The 23,604-nt window shown below is 37.5% G+C and overlaps 1 protein-coding gene across 1 annotated transcript; it reads left to right on the forward strand.

Annotated features, from left to right (window-relative positions):
• The first annotated feature begins 6,120 nt into the window (after positions 1 to 6,120).
• LOC145778140 (methylglutaconyl-CoA hydratase, mitochondrial-like) lies at positions 6,121 to 23,455 on the forward strand. Its single transcript, XM_082589565.1, has 11 exons — positions 6,121 to 6,334; positions 9,662 to 9,729; positions 12,014 to 12,101; positions 14,065 to 14,244; positions 14,572 to 14,628; positions 17,111 to 17,196; positions 17,305 to 17,406; positions 17,852 to 17,950; positions 18,261 to 18,322; positions 22,283 to 22,492; positions 22,827 to 23,455. The coding sequence occupies exons 1-10, from the start codon at positions 6,193 to 6,195 to the stop codon at positions 22,329 to 22,331; spliced, it is 933 nt and encodes a 310-aa protein (XP_082445691.1). The 5' UTR covers positions 6,121 to 6,192; the 3' UTR covers positions 22,332 to 22,492; positions 22,827 to 23,455.
• The last annotated feature ends 149 nt before the right edge of the window (positions 23,456 to 23,604 follow it).

Here is a 23,604-nt window from a genome sequence, read left to right on the forward strand (position 1 = left end):
AAACAGGATCGTATAAGGATCCAAAACATCTTGGATCCCTACACCTCTGCTGTGCAAGGACCACTAAGCACCTGCTATTGCCTACCTAGTATTGTTTTTTTCAGTAAAGCTTTTTCTTTTAGTTTGACTGAAAGGTACAACCCAAAAATGATTTCTGTTTGTATTTTGTAAATTACTTGTGAAGTGTGTTGGCTTAAAACTCAATAAGAAAACTATAGACATAGTATAATTTAGCACAGGGCCTCTGAAAAAAATACTTCGAACAAGGTGACATTTGGTTTGGTTTTTAAATCTTTATCATCGGACTGACAAAGCCTTGATAGGCTATTCCTGGTAGTTTCGCATACTTGTAGAGGCTCTTGACGCAGAGCCGGTTATCGAAATTGGCAGAGGGAAGTTTCTGATTGTTGAAATCTTATTGCCAGGGAATTATTCCATTCACTAGGTGCCGCTGAATGGAGAGCAGTCTTGAAATGCGTTGCTCAAGCGCACACTCCGAGAGCTTTCTTGCTAAGCAGTGGATATGAATCATAGAGACAACTGAAAGCTGGAGTCACTAGTTTTTCATTGCTGTTGTTAACCTAACTTAAGATTGAGTCCTTACAGATGATTCAAGATAGTCTGTAATGTGTAATCTAAGTTTTGTTGTTAACTGGCACAAAGGAGGTCTATGAAGAGATAACGAAAGTCACCAATTAGAGTTTAACTAGCGATTAATTCAGTGGCGTAGCAAGGAATTTTAAAGGGAGGGGGCTTGACGGCCGGCGGGCGAAGCCCGAAAACGTGTTCGCCTAAGACGACGACCAGAGGTGGGGGGTCTTGGGGCACCAGAAAATTTTGAAAAATTACTTTGAATTTGGTGCATTCTGAGAGCATTTTCAACAAATATGTGGGTATGAATATTCCTGTAAAATGGTGCTGTCCGGTGGCATAGCAAAAGGATAAGATCATGTTTTCTTCGGCATTTTTTGGATATGAAGCTAAGTCTCTATGTTTTCTTGTTACTGATTCCTGGCTGAGGTATTTGAATGTTTGGTATTGGCAAAACTCGCTCTTTTAATGCAGTTTCGTTTGAAATTAGGCAAACTTTGTTTGTTTTAAAGCATTATTCTCAATATCGTGACTTCACACCCGTGGCAAAGGGGGGTTGAAACCCCTAAAACTCCCCCTTGGCTACGCCACTGGATTGATTCATGTTGTGACATTTGGGTTTTGCAATACTACGGCAAGCCCATACCTAGTGAAGACCTCTGCTCGTGCCCTGCCTTCCCCCGAAGAACGCTATTTATGGCCCTCTTTGGGGCCAAGGGCCCCGGTTGAGAAACCCTGCTCCAGTAATTCACCTAGCTCTGAAACAAACAAAAGACGACCACATGCAGTAATGGTTCTTCTGTCGCTTGAGCAACGCACTTCAAGGAAGATTTATCGCCATTTAGCGGATGAAATATTTTCTAGTTTTTTTTAGAAATCCTGCTCTCTAGCACTGCACTGTTTGGTGTTTTTGTATTTGCAAAGAAACTACACGCGTTGGAAAAGCAACAGTTACTTTATTTTAAAAAGTCGTTTTTTGGCCTTTTGAGTAAAAAGTAGTAGACAGACAAAAGTGTTTTTATACTTTCTTACTGTGAGGATTTTTAACGAGGTTTAAAGTTCAAATGATAGTATATTAATATGAATTGCAGCCCAAAGTGTTTTGAATGTTAAACCATTGAAGTCAGGGCAGTAAACAGGACTTAAAGAAAAATGGTGGTTGGAAGGTTAGTTGATACACATGTATCAACTAACTTAACTGTTACTGAATAAAACAAAAATTATCATGTCATTTTATTGCAGGTTTATATTACATTACAATTGCATTTCACGTTCAAAAGAGATTTACGTAGTTCCCGCAGTTAGGGAACGTTCAAATATTACGTAACGCTTTTTTTCCGAATTTTTGACCCCCCCCTCCCCCATGTAACGCCAACGTAACGCTTTTTTCAATCCCCCTCCCCCATGTAACGTTTTTTCACTACGAATTCAGCACTAAAAACTACCATTCCGTACTCGAAAGCGTTACGTAACGTTTTGCTTGAACCCCCCCCCCCGATGTGACGCTAACGTAACGCTTTGCATAAACCCCCCCTCCCCCTCGAAGGCGTTACGTAATATTTGAACGTTTCCTTAACCAAAATTCACAAATCGCTGGGGCTCTATCCACTTTTAGATCTCGGAGGGGGGGTTTTTGGACAGTGGGCTAAAATCGTCTTAGTCATTCCAACCACTCCACTAAGTGGGGAGTGATTAGTGATCACCCCCTCACCCCCCTTGGATAGAGCCCATGACAAAATGCCTCAGTTTTATGTCAGATAAACAGAAAGAGCCGGAAGAACCCCCCAGATGTGACGAAAAGAGCAGCTGATGATGGCCAAGGCAAATCTCTTCAAAGTGTAGCACAAGACTTCAATATAGACAAAATGACTTTGTCTCGCTTCATAGCAAAACACAAAAAAAGATTCCCAAGCACCCACAGGATACGCTGCTGTTTCTAGTTCTCTCTTTGTATTTCCACCCAGAAGGGAAAACGATTTAGGAGAACATGTGAAAGCTTGCATACAATTTTGTGCGAGAAAACAACCTGAAAATACCACAATCATGGACTGAAAACAAAAAAGCCGTAAAAGCTTGGTGGTTAGGGTTCAAAAAACGTCACAACTTGGCCATACGCTTTCCAGAAGCAACGTCACTTAGAAGAGCGTCTGCTTTTAACAGATTTACTTTCGGTGAGTTCTTATAAAATCCTGCACAGGTTATCGATGGAAAATTCTTTTAGACACAATGAAATTTACAATTTATATGAAACAGGATGTAGCCTACACCACTGTTCAGAACCCAAGAGATGTAGTCACTGCTAAAGGAAAAAAAAAAAAACAAGTAGGTTCAATCACATCCGCAGAACGAGATGAATTGGTCACTCTTGCGGGGGAGAGTGGGGCACAGTTGGACAAAAAATAGTAAAATAGAAATCCCTTCTATATTAAAAGTCCAACAAAATCCAACTTTTGCACAATAACAAAGTATCACACTGTTAACAAATTGAGAAAGTGAAACAACACTTAGGTAATGCATATTAAATAGTACAGTCAATTGAAAAAATATATTGTTTGTGTCCTGTTGTGTTTTTACAACAAATGAATAAAGCTAAACTAAGCTTTCTCAGTTCGGAAACTGTAAACAAAGATGACCGTTTTTGCATGTCTTGTATTCATTTTAAACCAATCGAAAAAGTACGAAATTAAACAATGGTCTCCTCGTGAGAACGAGCAGAGTTTCCAATTACGTTTCGTAAAACACCATAACATGTCCAATGTAGCCTACCCCGGTAATGGGGCACAATTGGACATTTGCAAATTTTATCAATTGTTTAGTAACAACAATTTAAACCAACACAAAAGTCATCAAGAAAATGACAATGACTCGAATAGATAGGTTTTACCTGTTTATTGCGGTAAAATCAGGGGTGTTGCCATGGGGGGGGGTCTTGGAAAAGCAATTTTACTGCCCCTAAAATCTTGTTACCCCAAAAAATGGATTTTTAATGTTATTACAACGTTTAAATGACATTATATTACGTGAAACCATGCAATATTAAAAGAATTATTCTTACAGTATGATATACGGTATACCATGTGTGTTGCTGTCCAATTGTACCCCAAAATTTGTGTTCAATTGTTCCCCACACACCAACATCGATTTAAAGTTGGGCAGAGACAACCTGTTCTAAAAGCCAGGTCAAAGCAAAGTTAATGAAAATATACTTTACTGTATATGGCTTGAACAGAAAAAGAAAGAAACTAAAAATCTTTACCGGTACTTTATTATTATTAGGCCTATTTATTTGCGTCAGAAAAGTTGTCCATATCCAAAACAATACAACGAAATAATCCACAAACTGAAAATGCACAAAGGTTAAACAAAAGTTATATAAAAAAATTATGATTAAAACAAAATCCACAAAAAATACTATACAATTGCTAAAAGACTTCCCACCGCCAAACTCAATACACGACCAACACAAACTCTTTGAATTTTCATAGTAGGGGAGAGTGGGGCTGGTCGGAAAGCTTTTTTTTAAAGTAAAATTTAAAACAATTGGTGCATAACCTGACAACTTTAAGCGGCTTAAACTATCATTTATGAGTTCTATGAGTTTCCAATTTTTTCTATAAAATGCGCTGTCCAATTGTACCCCATGTCCAATTGTGCCCCACTCTCCCCTATACAATTAGCGGTTCCGGTGTTGTGATACCTCCGATGTTTATATTTCCTTAAGTGCACTATCGTAGCCACTTTACTGATGGAGGACCACAGGGATGTATTGGCCAAGCCAACAAATCTGGTTCGATAAACGAAGGATTGCTTATAAGCAGAGATGGGCGTGATCTCTATGAAGCAGTCTATGGCTCAACCCTGTGGTAGGCTATTGTTGTGTCTTGCACTCTTGCCTATCTTTGGTGTAAAGAAGCAAACTTTCTCCCGAAACTATATATATGTATAGGCTATGTTTTTCAATGATTTTGCAACCACGGGATATCATGCTTTAGATAACCAGAAAATTATTTATTTGTAATTTAGTTTTGTAGCTTTTGACAAGAGTTCAAAAGTTATCTTTTGCAGTCATTAAATGCTCAAATTGGTCTACACATCTACAAACGAAATCACCTGAAGAAATGACTGGCCAAAAAAGTCTAACTGGCAGTAATATGTGCAGCTGCAATGGATGTGGTTTGTACCATGCTTTTTCAGTATCACTTACTGTGATCCACCAATTAGGCTACATCTACTAGGAAACATTTGTTTGATCCGTCGTTAATGACGCTCACCCAGTATGACATCACACCACTAAAGTCGTCCCAGAGCAGTGAAGTATGGAGTTTCGCCCGTGGTGACGCTGCGAAGCAGTAGTATGATATAAATTTCGCCCTAACCAGTCGAGCTTCGAGGTTAAGTTTAAACGTTCGCTAAGCATAATTCTGCGCTAGGAAATTAGTAGGAAATGCTTAAAAAAGTTACTACACTTGGATCCAACCTGCAGGGGCACTTTAAGCCGTTTTGTTTCTTTTACCGTTTTTCTCGACCTTTGCTGTGTTGACGTGTATTGTTTTGCTGTGACGGTCAAAAATAATTGCCTGATAAAACTTTTTGTTCTGCAAATTCAATTCAATTTATTTTTCTTTGTCAGAATGCAAAAGAAATGATATTGTGAAAAAGAAATACGGTAACAAAAAGAAAAGGTGGCAAAACCTTAATGGTTTAAGGCGTGCATGAAAGGATCTAATATGGCGGTATATGCATCAACAAATATAGTTAAGCACGGCCACCAAACCTGATACTTTAAAATAAGTTGATGAACTAATTAAGAATCAGTCGCCTCCTCGTTCCTGGAGGCTGGAACAACTGGAGCGCCAATTCTTAAAGCAATGAGAACACGACTGAACCCAACAACATCACAAAAACAAACTAATATAGGCCTACACAGTTACACACACATATTAAAATTACGTAACAGACTATCAAAACAAGGACTATTTACAAATTTCATACAGAAATAAAGTGTTCGCAGCAACGATATTAAGTAGCTTAGGTATATATTTCAGAACAAATACATAATATGAATCTTCATCCTCGAACTGGAAAAGCTTCTTGCAGAGCTTAATCCTAGTTGTTTTGGAGAGCCTAATTGTAGAGGCTTTGAATCACTGACGCAGTCCCGGTCACCGAGACTGATATACTATTGATATATTACGAACTTATTGATATACTACGGTATTGTGTGTGTTAGCCTGGTCAAATGTTTTAAGGTTCAAACTTTAGAGAAAAAAAGCTATTAACTTGTTTTCTTTTGGAAGTCATTCGGCAGAAAATATGCTAAGAACCATACATCTCAAAGACAGGTCAAACCACATTTCTTTGAGAAAACATCTTAAATTAAACAAGAAAATAAAATCAATTTGTAATAAAAAAAAGTTCGTAAAATTACAGATAAAGTCGCCTTTTGGGAATTTGTAAGGCAGCTTTGGGAAAACCTTTTAGAGGCGTCTGGCAGCACTGTGTCGATTATCAACATCAAATTGTGGTTATTGTGTAATGTGTTGTTGTTCTTATGAAAGCAATTTTTAACTCAATTGAAGCAACGAATTTGTGACCTGTGTCATGTCTCTGTTGACTTGTAGAGCAACTGCAATCTTTTGTGGGCGATTCACGTCAGCTCAGTCTAGAGCTTTTTCGTTGTCGGGTTGGAGGAGGAATGGTGCCGATGAATTTATTGTTGATAGGTTGGATGGAGACATGAAAGGTGCCTTAAGCTGCAGCTTGAACATACAAAATAAAACTGGATCTGTTTTTTAAACTAGGCTATAGACTGGATTACGTTTTTCTTAAGTTTTTAAAAGCTGTTGCTATATTTTTTTTATAGCTTTTGCTATATTTTTTTTATGCTTTTTTTAAAGGAAGTGGCTACATTTACGGTGCCATAAATACAGCCATTCCATACCTTTTTTTAATCTTTACGTCGCTGAGTAGCGACCGTGCCATATTTTGAACTGATTGTTCTGCTTTGGTATCATGTACGCCAGCCTATAACGTCTGCGTTTTGTCGCTTCTACCTTACTCTGCTATGTTTGTTATAAATTGTTTTTTCGTTGTGATGGTCAGAACTAAAAACAAACTAAACTGAACGGCCACAAAAATGCATAGCCCAACGATTGAGTCACTTCGGGTTCGAATTTAGTTTAAAAAAAGAAACTCCTCTTACTGGTATCGAACTAATATCTTTGGGAGTACGAGCCAGACAAAGATCGCACGCGCCACAGATTCACTTGGCAAAAGCGGTTGAATTTAAAAGTTATATATGCACTTTTTTTCATTTGTTCTTTCGAGAAAGAAGAAAAAATTTGCACCAGCGCGCATGCGCAGTAAAAGCGACGTAAAGATAAAAAAAAGGCATGGAACGGCTGTATTTATGGCGCCGTAAATATAGCCACTTCCTTTTTTAAAAACTGTTGCTATATTTACACTATATAGTAAGGTGGTCCCGAAAATCGAATTTTAGAAAATGCAATGTGACACTACCCAAAACATCTCCAAATGACCAAAAATGGACCCTGTAAAAATTTCAGAGAGATTGAACTTTGTTTAGAGGTGCCAGATTTACTTTGAAAATTCAGATTTTTTCCCTATGCGAATATATGGGAATTGGGAAGCTACAGTCTGTAAAACCATACTTGACACACTGAAGTTATATTATAACTGTTGATATAGTTGTAGGCAATGTCCTCTTTTAAACTGGGTTAATCTATTTTTATCAGCATGATGTTGTTCCATTTCACTGATCACCATTACTTGGCTGCCATGTTGATAGTTTTAACAGTAGATAAAATTATGTCACACCAGCTACCAAAGCTTTGTCTGTAGTTGAGCAGATATTCTAGACTCAGCTAAAGCTAGTTCGATTCAGCAATACTGGTCAAAAGTCTGGTGCTTGTGTCCTAATTTTATAAGAATTGAACAAGGACATGTTTCATCTGGCTTGTCACCATATTCTGGAACTAATATTCCAAAAAGCATTCTTGACATGCCTTGGGCCATCATCTGGACCAGACATTCTCCTTTTTAAGCGATTTAAATCAAAATGGAGTAGGTACATTGAAAAAAGATGGGAATGTGACATTGGAAAAAGATGACAGCAGCTTTTCTGATGAAATTATACAGTTCTGTATCCACCATCTGCATAACAATAATCATCCAAGAGACTACCAAGAATTATCGGTCATAATCCTCAACGGAACACCACCTGGAATTCGATTCTGTCATCCTGGTGCCCTTCATCGTGCCAGATGGATGGCAACTGCTGTATATGCACTCAAAATCTGCTTATTTCGAATGCAGTTTGGTTTGTCAAGTTAGGAGCAACGTGGTTTAAAGCGATTTGTTCTGTTTGTTTTGAAGGTGTATGTAAAATCATGGTTCACAGCACCTTTAGCTAAATGTGCACCACAACATGACCTGGTGCTCTTGAAAACGGTAAATGAGTATGAGCAACATGATGCAGGTTTATCGCAAAAAGCCATGAAAACATTTTCGAGGCACTTGTGGTATAAGTGAAGAACTTGTGGGCCTGGCATTTTTTAATGATGCTGTTTCTGTTACTCAAAAAACGCCATGGTATCCGCGTTAACTCATCAAAGCAGTACACCTTCCTTCAAAGCGTCTTTCTCGAGTACCAGATGATATTTCATCAAAAGATCTGTCGCACTTTGTCACATCAAACACCATGAGATTTTTCCAGATTCTCAACTTACCATGTGACTTTCTGAAGGTGGAAATCACATCATGGAATGTTGATGACAACTATAAGAATTGACAATTGACAACTATTGTTGATGGGCTCCATGTAATCAATGACTTTGCCGAAAGATGTGTTGCTTTGATGCAAAATTTTAACAATGTATTAACGAAAGATGAAGAGCAAATTCAATACATTCTCAAGTTGTGAAACAGCACCGGCATGTTCTTCCGACTTGCAGCAAAAAAAAATCTTCAGAAAGTGTATCAGTCCACAGACTGAATTGTATTATGTATTTATTTTTATAAAGCACTAGTTAATCTTGTTGCGAGTTAAACTTCTTGGAGCTGGTATACAAGTCCCCCCCCCCTTGGTAACTCATGACAAAGACAGGACTCGACCAAACATATGGGTAGGGTGAAACTACTTTACCTTTGCTTTACTGTTCACACACTTCAATCCACATGTTTTGGTCAATTCCCCTTTGTCATGAGTTGCCAAGGGGGGGAGGGACTTGTATACCAGCTCCAACATCTTCTAGTTTTCCAGTAATATCAGTGTTTCCTGCTGCAGAGTTGGATGAGAGTACAGTATTCTTACATATCATTTTTCTCATGTTTATTGTTTGCTCTGTCAGGATGTGTTATATCTTTTTAAAGTACAATTGCAAATGTTACATTATCTTGGGTGGGTATCGTAAATCGCTCAATTTATTAAATTTTCACCTGTAATCTGGCACCTCTAAACCTTTATCAAAATCTTTCAAACTTTCAGGGAAATGTTTTTATATAAAAAGGAACCAACTAGAAGTGTGTGCACTACAATTTTTTAAGTTTGAAATTTTTGCACACATTTGAGGACCACCCTACTATATAGTGTAATAGCTTCAATAATATAATAGCCTCAATAATGTTGCCAGATAAGGAATTCTGCCCTAATTTGAGAAAAGTTTAAAGCTTTTGAAAACAAAAACTTGTGTTTTTGAAATTCTTTTTAGTCCTGGCAAAGATCAAAACCCTAATCTTATTCCTAACTCCAACCCTTACCTTAACCCTTCCTAACTTTAATCCTTACTCTGGCAACACTTGATTGTAACCATGGCAACAAGTGTGGAAAAATAGCCACTTCCTTTTTTAAAAAGGCGTATATATAGGGTCCATGTACTTATTTATGACCATCGACGGAACTGCATCTATCGGCAGTCCGGCACTTTATAAATATTTTGCAATTGAAAATAATTTGACAGAAAAAGATTTAACAATTTATTTATCATTAATGTTATCACAACTTTTATTATTATTTAACAATAAAAATACTTGTGGACCTTAAATATTTCAGGTATAGTTGTAATGGGATTGAATCGCCCAAAAGCAAAAAATTCGTTCAGCAAGAATCTGTCAAATCTGGTATGATTTTTATTGTATTTGTTCGTAAACAACAGAAAAAAATTGTGGAAATAAAATACGGTACTGGATAGATTGGCATAGCATGGCACTAGAGGTGGGTAGTAGCGCACTACTTTTGTAGCACCACTATTAGCACCACTACATTTTTGGTAGAAGTAACGACAGCGCTGCTACATTTTTGTTGGAGTAGTGGTGCTACTTTTTTTTCAATGTAGCGATAGCGGAAAAGCGCTAAATTTCTTTCAGAATTTGCACTTCTGCTACCTGCTACAGTAGAACTTGGATAACTCGTCACCCCAGGGGAAACAGAAAAAGTGACGACCTACGCGAACTGACGACCAATGCAAACAGCTAAATTTTGCCATTGTTTCGTGTCGCATTAATTTCATGGTGCTCCGCGACCTAATTAAATGCAATAGTGGTAAAGTGAGACGAAGAGGAAAGCGAGAAAAGAATTTAATTACGGTACACAATAAAGTACAGTATATACAGTAATAACACACTTAACAGCTTAACTGAAGAACACAGATATTTTTGACTGCGTTTTGCTTGCAAGTGTCTTGTCAGCTTAACTGAAGAACACAGATATTTTTGACTGCGTTTTGCTTGCAAGACTCTTGTCAACCAAGTAGTCATGCATTTTTGATAGTGAGCTTGCGAATTCACCAATTCAGCGCTTCTCTTATCGGCAACAGAGCACGTGCGCGCACACCCGCAATCGACCAGACCAACATACTCCACGCATGTGCGTCTGGCCCAATAGAGTGTGTGCGTGCACACGTCTTGGCGCAGTAATTTCTTCTCGAAAGAGTCTGTAAATGCCATGTCAGCATTTGGGTGGATGACAACTTAGACGAATTTTATGTCCCAGGAGAAGAAAAACAGTGACGACATGATCGAACTGACGAATTATGCGATGACCACTTAACCGAACTTGATTGTGTACAAAAGATAGGCTTTCTGCCGGGACCTGGCAATCATTGACGACTTGGGCAAACTGACAATTTTCCGAAGACGAGTTATCCAAGTTCTACTGTACTTTCTAATTTAAAGAGAAAAAAATGACTCACTTTTGGAGATTTTTCATGAAAACAATGCATGAAAAAAAATCAAAGCAGAAATCATTCGATTATCACAAGAAACATCAAGCCACACTGATATAAAGTATAAACAAGAAATAGTTCAGGATTCGAATCGATTTGTTCCCACCATTCTAAATTGCCCATTCCTAGTCCAACACCAGTCACGACTCCGAGGAGGAATTTCTGGTGTATTGGTGCCATCGCATAAACGTTGGTATGGAAAAACAAGTCAATTGTGGAATCCTTTTTTCAGACAGAAGCAAGTCCTTGAGCTTTCCCAGTACCAATTTAAAATGTCTCTTCATTAAATATAACTCTTCAATCTTCATTCCTTGCAGTGTTGTTGGAAAAGACGTTCTGAACATCAAGGGGAATGACTCAGCGACTCGTATTTCTAAATGCTCCTGTTTTTAAAAGATGTGTAACTACATTTCTCCTAGAACGTGTTTTCTATAAAAACGTTGAAATGGCAGTGTAAACGAATGATATATATACATCATTTGTTTTCAGGGTCATTTTGACATCAAAAGTAAAGGGCTTTCTGTATCAGTAAGACAAAAATAGCAGGAGAAGTAGTGGTAGCACGTGCTACTTTAGCCCAAGTAGCAGGTAGTGCGCTACTTTAAAAGTATCAAATACCTACCTCTGCATAACACTATAAGCAGTTCTGAGCAGTATTAACTTTCTCTTTTCAATATTAAACCAAATATGTTTTTTTATTTTACCCCCTTATGCATTATTTCAGTGTTGATCCTTTCGAAAGTTTTATTGCTATGATACTTTTACTACTTTTACTAGGAACTTCTTTACTGAAGCTTGTGTTTTATGGTTTGAAATGTGCAACTGTTCTAAAATGCACCATTGATTTTGTTTTGTTTTCAAACCATTTTGATATTACATAATAATAATAATTAATATTATAGCATTCATATAAGGCACTATTCTTAGTGAAAACTACGCTTCTATGCGCTGTACTTCCATGATGATGGAGAGAAATAATTCATTTTGTCCTAATAATGAATCATGTGTAAAATATATTTTAAATTGAATTTTGAATGCAATTGAAGTTTTCTTTTTTCTGGCAAATAATTCTATTAGTAACAGCTGGGAAGTAACAATATTGTCATATAGTATCCTGTCTGAATTAAAGTACATACTAACTAGCCTACTAATTTTTTACATTCTTTTGTTTGCATATGCAGATGATGAAAGCTGTGGAAGAGTTAAAATATGACCAAAGTTTACGTGTTTTGATTGTGAGAAGTCTTGTGCCAGGAATATTTTGTGCAGGTTGCTACCAATTTTCTACATTTGTACTGGTGTATCACAATTACAGCGTATGTCCTGAGTAAGTCATAAAATGAAAACTATTCAAAAGTTTCTAGTTTGGGTATTTTAGACCGTGCTGCCCTTGTCTCAGCATGCTGGGTCAGGGCAAATAAACCTTGCATTCAAAGGGTGGAGCAAACATGCACTTCACCTTTGAGGTCCAAACGTGCAGGCTAAGTCTCACATTTAACTGACAGATTGAAACATTTTCCTCAGACTAAAAAAGCCATTCATAAGCATAATCCTGGTGGTTTCACAAATTCACATACTTGTGAGGATTTGAACCCAGAATTTTTGTGGTGCAGTTGGAATGTAACGATTCATGTGTCACCATACCCAAATAAAGTAAGATTCAAACGCCGCAAGATTGTAATAGTGTGAAATTTTAATGGCACAAAACGTGGTTATTTCTTGTGTCAGTTGTTGAGGTGGCGTTATTTGGACATATGGTATATGCTAATACAGAAAAATTACATGTATTATCTCATCTAAAAACTGTTGTCAGAGCAAACTTAAAGGTGCCAATTTAATTATCTTTTAATTTTTCACTTCTATGGACATAGGATTAGGACATATATATGCCTGAAATAAAATTTTACTAATAATAATTAGAACAGTCTAGCATACTCAAGTGGAAGTCTGGCTTCCTGCAGTTAATCTTGTACCCAGTGGTCATTACCAATGGAAACATCTGTGGATTAAATACCGAAATTGATTTCAAATAAAACTGCCGGTAAGCGGAAAATCTGAATTTCAGACTCCTTAAAGTTTTAATCAAGGAAACTAATAGTTCATAAAGATATCATAAATGAACTAAACAACAATCAGATTGTGTGCTCAGTGTTAATAGATCTCAAAAAAGCATTCAATACAGTTAATCATGAAATCTTAATTGACAAGTTGAATCATTATGGCGTAAGGGGAAACGTTAAAAACCTTATTCATTCATATCTAACCAATAGGCAGCAATACGTACATGGCGGGGAAATCAACTCTTCTCGCTCAAATATTACTATTGGAGTTCCTCAGGGCAGTGTACTTGGCCCCTTTTTGTTTTCAGTTTACATTTATAAACGATCTTCCCGATGCTAATAATTTAAAAACTATACTTTATGCTGATGACACAGTTCTTTATTTGGCTCAAAAAACTACCAGCAACCTCCAGCCACTGGCGCCGACTTACGGGGTGGCCACCCCGCAACCGCTGTGGCGGTAGGGTTGATCTCTAACCGGTATAAACCGCCCCGGTTTAAACCGATCAACCCTGTGTGGCGGGGTGGCAGCCACCCCGTTTAGGTTACATTACTTACTGCAAATAAGTGTAATTTGAACGGATGTTTAAATCTTTTTGGATCATTGGTTTTCGCTTCACAAAGGTTGTAAACTAGAACAAAAAAGTATCAGTCCTTTTTTTGGTAATAAATTTAATATGGTGAGTTATGGCGACCCCAGCAAAAGTTAAGACGACCCCACTTGGGGTCGCGACCCACAGGTTGGAGACCACTGCTGTAAGCGATGCTTCTGAATAGCCCAATCTCAATAACACACACAAGAAATAACCAAGTCTTGTGGCATTTATACCTTTTGGCATACAGGTTACCCATCAGTCGGATATGGTGACATACAGTTCTCGTCATAATTCCGTTTACCGTTTGAACCGTAGGTCACGGTTTGAACCATTGACACAGGCCCAGTGCTCGATTAACAGAGTAAATTTTTTGCTTGTTGTTGAAGTGTTGTTGCTTATTTATAAATTATTGTCTTTACAATGTTGCACCAGCATGGTGTGATCTCGCCGTTTCTCTTTTAACAAAATTAGATGCTTATCCAACTGAGCTGTGTAATACTGAACAAAATCTTCCATGGAAAACACTGTCATATATATTCCAATTACAGAAGAATCATACGTGATTGTCTTACCCAGGAGCTGATTTGAAGGAACGAGTGAAAATGAAACCTGAAGAAGTGGGGCCCTTTGTTGGTAGATTGCGGCAATTAATTGGTGATATGCAAAAGTTTCCTATACCAACCATTGCTGCTATTGATGGCACTGCTGTTGGAGGAGGCTTGGAGATGGCACTTGGTTATGACATCAGAATAGCAGGTATGCGGTCATGCACCCTTGATTTTAAAGCTTTAATCGTCTAGTCTTGTTATATTTCCACCGGCAGTTTCTTTACATCAGTATCTTAAAGTTCTTTGGCGCTTTTTGTTTTCAACCAACTTTACAATTAATCGGAAGAACAGCACGTAAGTTGACCAATGGGCCCTTGGTCTGTACTAATACAAATTAGACAAATCAATAAGTTTCAGTTTTGTTTGTGTCAATAATTTCCTTGTTAAACTATGCAAGAGCAGTAAATATCTGATATAATTACATGTTGTATATGAATAGATATTAATTACATAAAGATTTTGTTTCATTGTTTAGCCACTACTGCAAAAATGGGTTTAGTGGAGACAAAGCTTGCAATTATTCCTGGTGGAGGTATGTGATCACTTTTGCGTGGATTATTATCAAGTAAAAATTTACAATGCAACATGTTTAGCTGGTTTGTCTGTCAATGGAAATTGATTGTTTTAACAAAAAAGAATGCTTTGTTAAAGGTGAAAGAAAAGGTATTTGAGAGCATGTGGGAGAAGTGCCATGTTTTATGATGGTGCGACTTTAGCTCTGTCTGTGCTGTGGATGTTGAGACTGGAGATAGCATAAATAAGAAAGATACATAAGCGGTATAATAAAACAATGAAAACTATTAATACTACAAAAAGTGCTCAATGCCAAGCAAAAAAGCAAAGCAGAGCGAATTAAATCAAATATAGTTATTACTATCTGAAGCCTTTACAAATTGTTTCACCTAACGGATCATCAGAAGGTCTGAAAAAAACATGCAAACAATAAAGAATCGATAATTCTGAAAAGATATTAAATATTACAACTGTAATTTAATCTGCCAAAAAAATCTCTAAACCTGTACTTCCTGAGAAGATATTAAATATTGCAACTGTAATTTAATCTGCAAAAAAAACCTCTAAACCTGAATTCCTGAAAAGATATCTTTTCAGGAAGTACAGGTTTAGAGATTTTTTTGGCAGATTAAATTACAGTTGTAATATTTAATATCTTTTCAGAATTATCGATTCTTTATTGTTTGCATGTTTTTTTCAGACCTTCTGATGATCCGTTAGGTGAAACAATTTGTAAAGGCTTCAGATAGTAATAACTATATTTGATTTAAGCGGTATAATATATCGTTAACACAGAGGTGCCCAGCACTTCCAGTAATTGCGCACATGTCCATTTTAAACCTTATCCAACAGTAGCTTGGGCACAGTGTCAGCTAACTTTCTAAAATGTGCGGTTGACAAGAACATGCATTAATTTTTATGTAGCGGTAGAAGCCCTAGGTAAAGTTGTAGAAACAACTGTTGCCATTGGAGAAGAATGGTTTCGAGGGAAATCGGCCAATCTCCAACCCAGCGGTATAGTGGGAACATTGGAATGACCACAAGGCTAAAAACTCCGCGTGGTGATTTTACAGTAGGATTGTGGGCCCAAAAGAGACCACAAAATTGGTACTTTCGACTACCTTGCCAAAGTGCTCAAACAGCAAGCAGTGAGGTAATAGCTCACTGAGCTATGCGCAATGCAACAGCAGTACCGGTATTTGTTTATATAATAGCGTTATTGTTTACCGGTAATAAGCTGTTCTTGTAACGTACTTCTGTAGAGTGTTTTGAAAGTTGACTCCCTACTTCGGGATAGATTACAGTGGTTCTTAACAGGGGTGGCGTCAACCCCTTTTCATGGGGGGGGGGGAGGGGCGTGAGCTTTCTAATGATATTTAATTTTTGTGCAGTAATTTCAATATCCTGAACTATGTTTTTGCCAATATCAGGCCAACATTTTTTTTAAAACTGGAAATAAGAGGTAGGGTTATATGCAGATGGAGCTTTTGTTGCCTTTGTTCTGCAATCTGGTTTCTTTATGTGTGAAAAACTAAAAGAGAAAAATCTTTTAAGTGTTCACCTTCATTGCGTTACTTTTCGAAGAGCCTTATCATCCAAAACTTTGCCTTCAGTAAAGCAACGGTGTCCTAAACTCAATTATCAAGGTAGTCAAATTTGCAAAAGCAGAGTGTTTATAAAAAACTGGAGCTCATGCAGTTGTTTTTATTAACCTGAGTAAAGAGATGCAAACTGATCGTAATAATGTATAATCTGGTGCATTTTTCTCACGGATGAGTGATGGTTGTCCAAAAAATACATGCCAAGTGGAAGTTTCATATCCAAATACATCTGGAAAAGTCGAGGTAGCAAGGAAATCCTGGAGGTTCATTTGCCTAGGTTGGGCTCTGCGCTTGTGGATGGTAACTTTTAAGAGTGGACTAATCAAGCAACAGCTCACCTAAACGTCAAGCTACAAGCAATTAGCTCACCATGAAACAGCATAAAGTAATTTTCAAGTTTAGATGAAAACATGTAAATTAATTAAACAAATTTTCTTTGAAGAAGCACAAGAGGAATTTTCTGCATGAAAGTTTAACCACACAGCCCAGTCATACTTCTTGGAAGTAGAATTCGAGATTACCTTCCTATTTACTCACTTGTTTGAACTCAAGATATTCAAAGACTGACAATGCTCAGATTCACATATCTTTGCTCCTTTTTCTACTGCAATTGCTGTCGAGTTCAGGGACAGGCTGAGAGTTGAAGAATTGAGCAACGTTGTGCAATTTGTAGAAGTAAACCTTGCATTATAAAATTTATTTGCTTAGAATCAATTTTAAATACCTCACTAAGTCTAATAGGTAACAAAAATACTTTTGATGTCACAGTTGTTCGACGCTGAGAGTGGGGCGCAGAACTTGTAATTAATGTTAAAGGGAGGCGTGCCAAAGAAAAGGTTAAGAACCACTGGGCTAGAAAATCCACTGTAGCTTTATGATTTGTGATGATTATGCTTGCAGGTGGCACACAGACTCTTGCAAGAACAGTCGGGCCAAGCATAGCGAAAGAACTTATTTTCACCGGGAGAGTTTTGTCTGGAAAAGAGGTGATCGCTTCAACTAAGTATTGCCACATCTGAAATCAAAAGTTTGCTGATGAAGTGTCCACACGAATCAATAATGCTATTGACTTTATCAAATTTTACGTCTTGCAGGCTCATGACATTGGTCTTGTAAATCACGTTGTCGAACAGAATGAAGCAGGAGATGCTGCATACCAAAAAGCGTTAGATCTTGCCAAAGAAATAGTTCCTCAGGTTTGATAATGTGATCTCTTTTCACAAACTGTAATAAAACGCAATCACAGCCTCAAACATTTTATTCTTGATAAGGCTTCGCGCTACCGACAGACTAGTCAGTAGTCAGCATGTCCACTCATGTGCGCAGTCCTAAACAAGGCTTTAAAGTCAATACGACTTTATCGTGTTTGGAGTTGTAGTTTTGATACTTCATAGTCGTTTGGAAGGCATCTGGAATCGTGTAAAGAATTATTTACGGAATCTTTTTTATATGCTTTACAAACTCGGTTTAAATGACAATGTTGATGACAGTTCATTCAAGTTTCTTCTAGTAGATGATCAAAGAGCTGTTATGGTTTCTCACTTGAACCAGCGCGACTTTTTTTACTGTGAATATGTCATGTGTGAACCTATTGGATTAAAAAGGTAGACGAAGAAGAATGTTCATTTACATTGCATTCAGGGTCCAATTGCCCTTCGAATGGCCAAGCAAGCTATTAATTGTGGTGTGGAAGTTGATTTGGCATCTGGAATGGCTTTTGAACAAGCTTGTTATGCTCAGGTTTGTGCAGTCTTAATAAGATAGCTTCTCATTTTCAGCATCGGCCTTTTGATGAGTGTGTTCAAAGATGACTTCGGCATCTTTGATGTGGCACTTTAGTTGTTGCTTTCAGCTTGCATTAGGTCATCTCAATCATGCACTTTCTGGTAATTTTTCTTGGCTAGTTTTTGTTTGATTTTTACTTATAAATGTCTGTCCATTGAAATAACATAACCAGTGACAAGTAGCCTACAGCTTGCGTTTATGTTTTTCTTGTCTTTTTTCGCAAAAAAACGTCTTTGGTTACGAACGGATATTTTTGTTTTTATAGGTTATTCCCACCAAGGATAGAATTGAAGGTTTGACCGCTTTCAAGGAAAAGAGGCCGCCCAAGTACGAAGGCCATTGAACTGCAATATCTAATCATGCTGAATTTATTGCGTAATTTCTATTTATGCAATTTTCCAACAAATTGTGGTTCTTTCAACCCCGTAATTGCAAAGGCTAAAGGAAAGTTCTAGAAGAAAGCAGGGATATCTGAAGAAGGGAATACGAAGGCTCAGAGCGATTGCTGATTCTCATGACACTAGAAGGGCGGTAGTTGGTACCGCGTTAAACATGCGGTTCTTTTTTAAATTGCAGAAAGTTTTGTAGTGCAGCTGGTACACTCAGCTACACAAGACAGTTAGCAAGTGTCATGTAGAACATATTTAAGAATACTTGTTTGAAAAGAGAGTTGAAAGGTTACCAGTTTAGCTGTTTTTTTTTTTGACAAAACATATGCAGTTGGCTAGGTGTAAAGCAAGTATACGGGTAGTTGAATTAACAAGGGATTACAGTAGAATTCGCCTATAACGGCTTCGTTTATAACGTCAATTCGCCTATTACGTCACATTTCGCTCGGTCCCGGCAGAATTCCTATCTTTTACGTACATTGTAGTTCGGTTACAACAGCATCGCTTATAACGTCAATTCGCATGTAACAGCACCCTTTATTAGTCCCCAGACGTCTTTTATTCGTTTATAACGTCACTTTAAGCCATCACCTTCACCACGAGGGTCAGTCTTTTAATCCAGTTAGCGCTGCTGCTTGCAAAATGTCTTCCCTTTATTTTGCTACGTCGTTCTCAGCAGGGACTTTAACTGAATTAACTTTTTTCCCGCGTGAAAAACTATCACGTGTAAAAAGCAGCTCTACAGCTGACCTTTAAACAACTCAAAGCAACAGTTGTACGTGCACTCGTGCAGTACTGTATAGGCCTACTGTATAAATCCGAAGTCACGACGATAGCGAGCAAATCCTACATTATTTAACAAAAGCTGAACGTTATGTGGTAGAGAAATCCGTGTCAAAACCGAAACAGCTGAAGATCAATACCTTTTTTGCTAATAAACAATGAACTTCTCTACTACTGTATGTAACGAGCTGTAGCCTATTGCGCAAATTTCGCTGTACCTTTCGCTGTAGGTTTGTTTTTTTTTAAATAATTTCTCTGTTTACTGTATTTTCTGTGTGTTTTTTGTCAGTTTGGTGGTAGGCCTACACAGTAAACCTGACTGGATTATACACCTCTTTCTTTAATCAAAAGACAGTTTTGGAATAGTTTGCAGTAGTTCGTCAATTCGGCTATAACGTCAGTTTTTGCAAATCCCCTAGAGGTGCCTTTATAGGCGAATTCTACTGTATAAGCATTTGTTGAATATCCATAGCCTACCTGGTGGTAATAGTGCAATGCAGATTGTCATAACAAAGTTTATTAAGTTACTATATGTGCCAATTGTCATTTTACCATAAACAGAGATTATTTAAGATAAATAGAAGCCCTTCTATTGTCAGACGTAATAAAAACCTTCATATCCCCTTCTCTAGATATCCCTGGAAGAAAGACAATCTCTTCTTGCTATCATTGTGCGTGCCGTTGTTTGTTTTGTTTAGAAATAACGTAATAGATTTTTTCACTGAGGTTAAAGCGATAGCTCGGTCGGTTACGTAGAAATACATGATGACTGGTTCAGAGAATGCTCTTTGATCACACGAAGAATTTTGCCTCCTGTTTTCTTATCCTGTTTTCGCATGTTGCAGATAAATAATTAGACACTTGTAAATTACTATTTAAGATATTCGCGTAGCCTACTACAGTATCGAGGTCCATCCACATGGTTGATTTTATCTGCACCTTCTCGATCACTTAAAAATTAAAGTGCTTGCCAAAACAACCTTTTTTTTTTAAAAGGAAAATGTAAGACTGTACATTAGGGTGTTTCATTTTTTCACCATTTTTGAAATTCAAAATGCCTGGGGTCCCATCTGGTGGTATTTGGAGAAAAAAGTTTACACCCCAAATTTTTTTCAATTATAACGTCATATTGAGGTGGTCCACGAGGTTTGAAATTTTTGGGCCTCAAAATCTCGAAATTTGGCCGTATCTCCGGAACCGCTCATCATAGATCGACAAAATTAGTATCAAAATGCGCAGAAGTGTCGGTTTCCCATACCTGATGAAGAGAATATTAAGGTCTATGTGCTTCAGAAAAAAAAGTTATTTCAAAAAATCTGATTTTCGGTCTATTTTCTCCTGATGAACAGAGATCGGGTCATCAAGATGAAAGTTTTTCTGTATTTTTCCACTCTTGGAAGCTGTTATTGCGTAATAATAGTTGGTGTTAAGGTTTCAGTACTGAGCTTGTCTAGTCTTGCTATCTGGTTAAGCAAAGCCCCATCTTGCATTGCTCCGGTACTCTTCTTGGCGCCGTCCACAAAAGAAATGACATGGGAAAGATGTATTTCGTTTATGTGGAATATGCATTAAAGGGTATGAATATCATGACCAACTTCATCATTAAAATAATTGACCAGTCAAGTATTGACTCCGGACTTTTTTCCTGTGTTGAGAGCAGTCGTATCAGCCATGACTGAATAATGAATATACTTGGGATAGGTGAACTCTGCAAGCCTCCTGGATGATGGTGCCAAAAATCAGTTCTGCAGTGACCGACACACTTTTGGGAAAAGATTTAACAGCAAGCACACTTTCATGCCATTATCATTAACAAGTTGGCCCAAGAAAACGTATCGATCTATTTTATCGACAACGCGCCCATCATAACATAACTGCATGGCAGAAGCTGAGTTGAGAAGGTTCTCACTTTCCATCAGAGATTTTTCTCTCGTTTTTTGTCGTTGGCGGTATACTGTCGAAGGTGATGCAGCATTGCAGCTACTTGATCTTTTCCAAGAACCGACCTCATAAGATCTGACTGCTAGCGTACCGAAGTCATCCTACGATTAGCAAGTACACAACTTCTATCATTTATGGAAAAAGAATGTACTTTCTTGTACACTTTTCCCCAAACAGCTGGTTTCAAAGGCTCGTATTCCTTATCATCTTCCCAATTCATATCACCATCAGAGTCGCTTTCGCTACTGTGTAGACATCTAACTACTCCCTTTCTTTTTCTCTGTTTTAAACATAGTAGTGCCGATGCTTTGGCAGATTGTATGCCAAAAGTGCTAGGTTTCTCTGTTTGCTAAGCACTGGAAGACCAGCTTTGTTCCATATGCCAACTACATCTTTCAGCAGTTCATCTTTGAAATCTTTAAAATGGGGTATTTTCTTCAATAACATAAGATTAGTTTCGGCTACTTTCTTCCTCAAGTAAAAATAGTGACTGACTATATCTGAATTAAGGGGAAGCACATTTCTCTCCAATTCCTTGAAATTTTGCGTCAACTTACTAATACCTGACCTTAATGCCATTATGACACTTAATCTAAAGCAGGTGAGCAGCATACCTCTTCCTCAACGGTTACATTAATATTATAATAGTAATACTTTCAAATTACCATTTCATCTCTTGCAAAACGAACAAGCACTATTATTACGCAATAGCAGCTTCCAAGAATGGAAAAATACAGAAAAATTCTTATCTTGAACACCTGATCTCTGTTTATCAGGAGAAAATAGACCGAAAATCAGATTTTTTGAAATAACTTTTTTTCTAAAGCACATAGACCTTAATATTCTCTACATCAGGTATAGGAAACCGACCCTTCTGCGCATTTTGATACTAATTTTGTCGATCTATGATGAGTGGTTCCGGAGATACGGCCAAATTTCGAGATTTTGAGGTCCAAAAATTTCAAACCTCGTGGACCACCTCAATATGACGTCATAATTGAAAAAAATTTGGGGTGTAAACTTTTTACCCCAAATACCACCAGATGGGACCCCATGCATTTTGAATTTCAAAAATGGTGAAAAAATGAAACACCCTACTGTACATAGGCTATTTTGAATTGAGACAAGTTTTTCGAAACTTTTAACGTCTTAACATCTCTTTATGCCGTTGTAGGCTACATTCTTCCCACAAGATCAAGAATGTACTTGCCAAAGCACCGTAGAATATTACTGAAACGTGAAGTGTTAGGAAAGAATCAGCTGTAAGGATGCAACTGCAGTATAATAAATTCTACATAGAATTCCTTTGCATCGACATCTGCTTAAGCTCCCGAAGACACTTTTTGAGACTTGAGAAAAACATTTTCACAGACAAAGATCACAGGTAGGCTACTTTCACTGGATTAGTCTGCACTGATAGTTAAAAACTGTGTCTCTTTTCTCGTGACGTAGGTTGCTAATACACATTTTTCTATAATATAGCTAGGCAACTTACAGAGGTTGGCAGTAGCGCGCTACTTTTTCAGTAGCGGATCTACATTTTGCTGGAGTAGCGCTACTAAGTTATTTAAGTAGCTTTCCAATTTAAAGTAAAAAATACTTTTGTTTTTGGAGATTTTTGTGGAAACAATGTGTGAAAAAATCAATGTAGAAATCATAATCAATTCAGAAATTTTTTTCAAATAATGCCAGCGATTATTACAAATTTTCACTTGCAGCATTGCCACAACTAACTACCGGTACCAAACTGCAACTTGCTAGCAGTAACAGCGGACAATCACGTTCAATGCGTAAATGACCTGTTGAAAGTCCAGACGGGCATAGCTTATGAGGAAAGCAACATTGCAGCTACAGGCTAATTATGCAGAAAGTTTGCCTTCAACTTCGACGACTGCGTGATCTGAGTAGTTCTAAGTTAATTATTGGAAACGTGGAGGTAGCCTAACTTGTTTCTACCTTGTCTTTAGCCTATAGTTTCATTTGCGTTTTTCATCGTTTAATTTACGTCAGAGCAGTCATGCCTTAAGTTTGCTTTTCATCTGTGTGGCGCAGTTACAGTTATTCGAGCATATTTTTAGTCACTGCGCAGACGTTTTTTTTGCTTTGTAGAATTTTATGTTCACTGAGTAGACCTTTAATAGCATTGGTTTGCTGTTAGGCCTAGGCAGTGGCGTAGGAGCATATGCTGCCGCCCCTGGCTTTCGTTGAAAATGCCGCCCTAAGTAGACGGCAGCAAATTTTGAAATAGTTTCATGTTCAAGCAATCTTTTTAATAAAAATAATTACAAATAATGTGCCGCGTCTCAGAAGTTCTATATTGCTTGAGAAAGAAGCCTCACCGTCTCAGCGTTAAGGCCGAAAATAAAAGACAAAAAATGGACAACAAATGTATTAGGCAAATAAAAGGTCAATAGCCGCCTCAAAATTGAACTTTTCGAGCTTTCGCCGAAGCAAAATCAGCAATAATATCTTCAAAATCAAGTTTTTGAACGTAGT

The sequence above is a fragment of the Aplidium turbinatum genome, chromosome 10, assembly GCF_918807975.1.
Source record: "Aplidium turbinatum chromosome 10, kaAplTurb1.1, whole genome shotgun sequence".
Classification (NCBI taxonomy): Eukaryota; Metazoa; Chordata; class Ascidiacea; order Aplousobranchia; family Polyclinidae; genus Aplidium; species Aplidium turbinatum.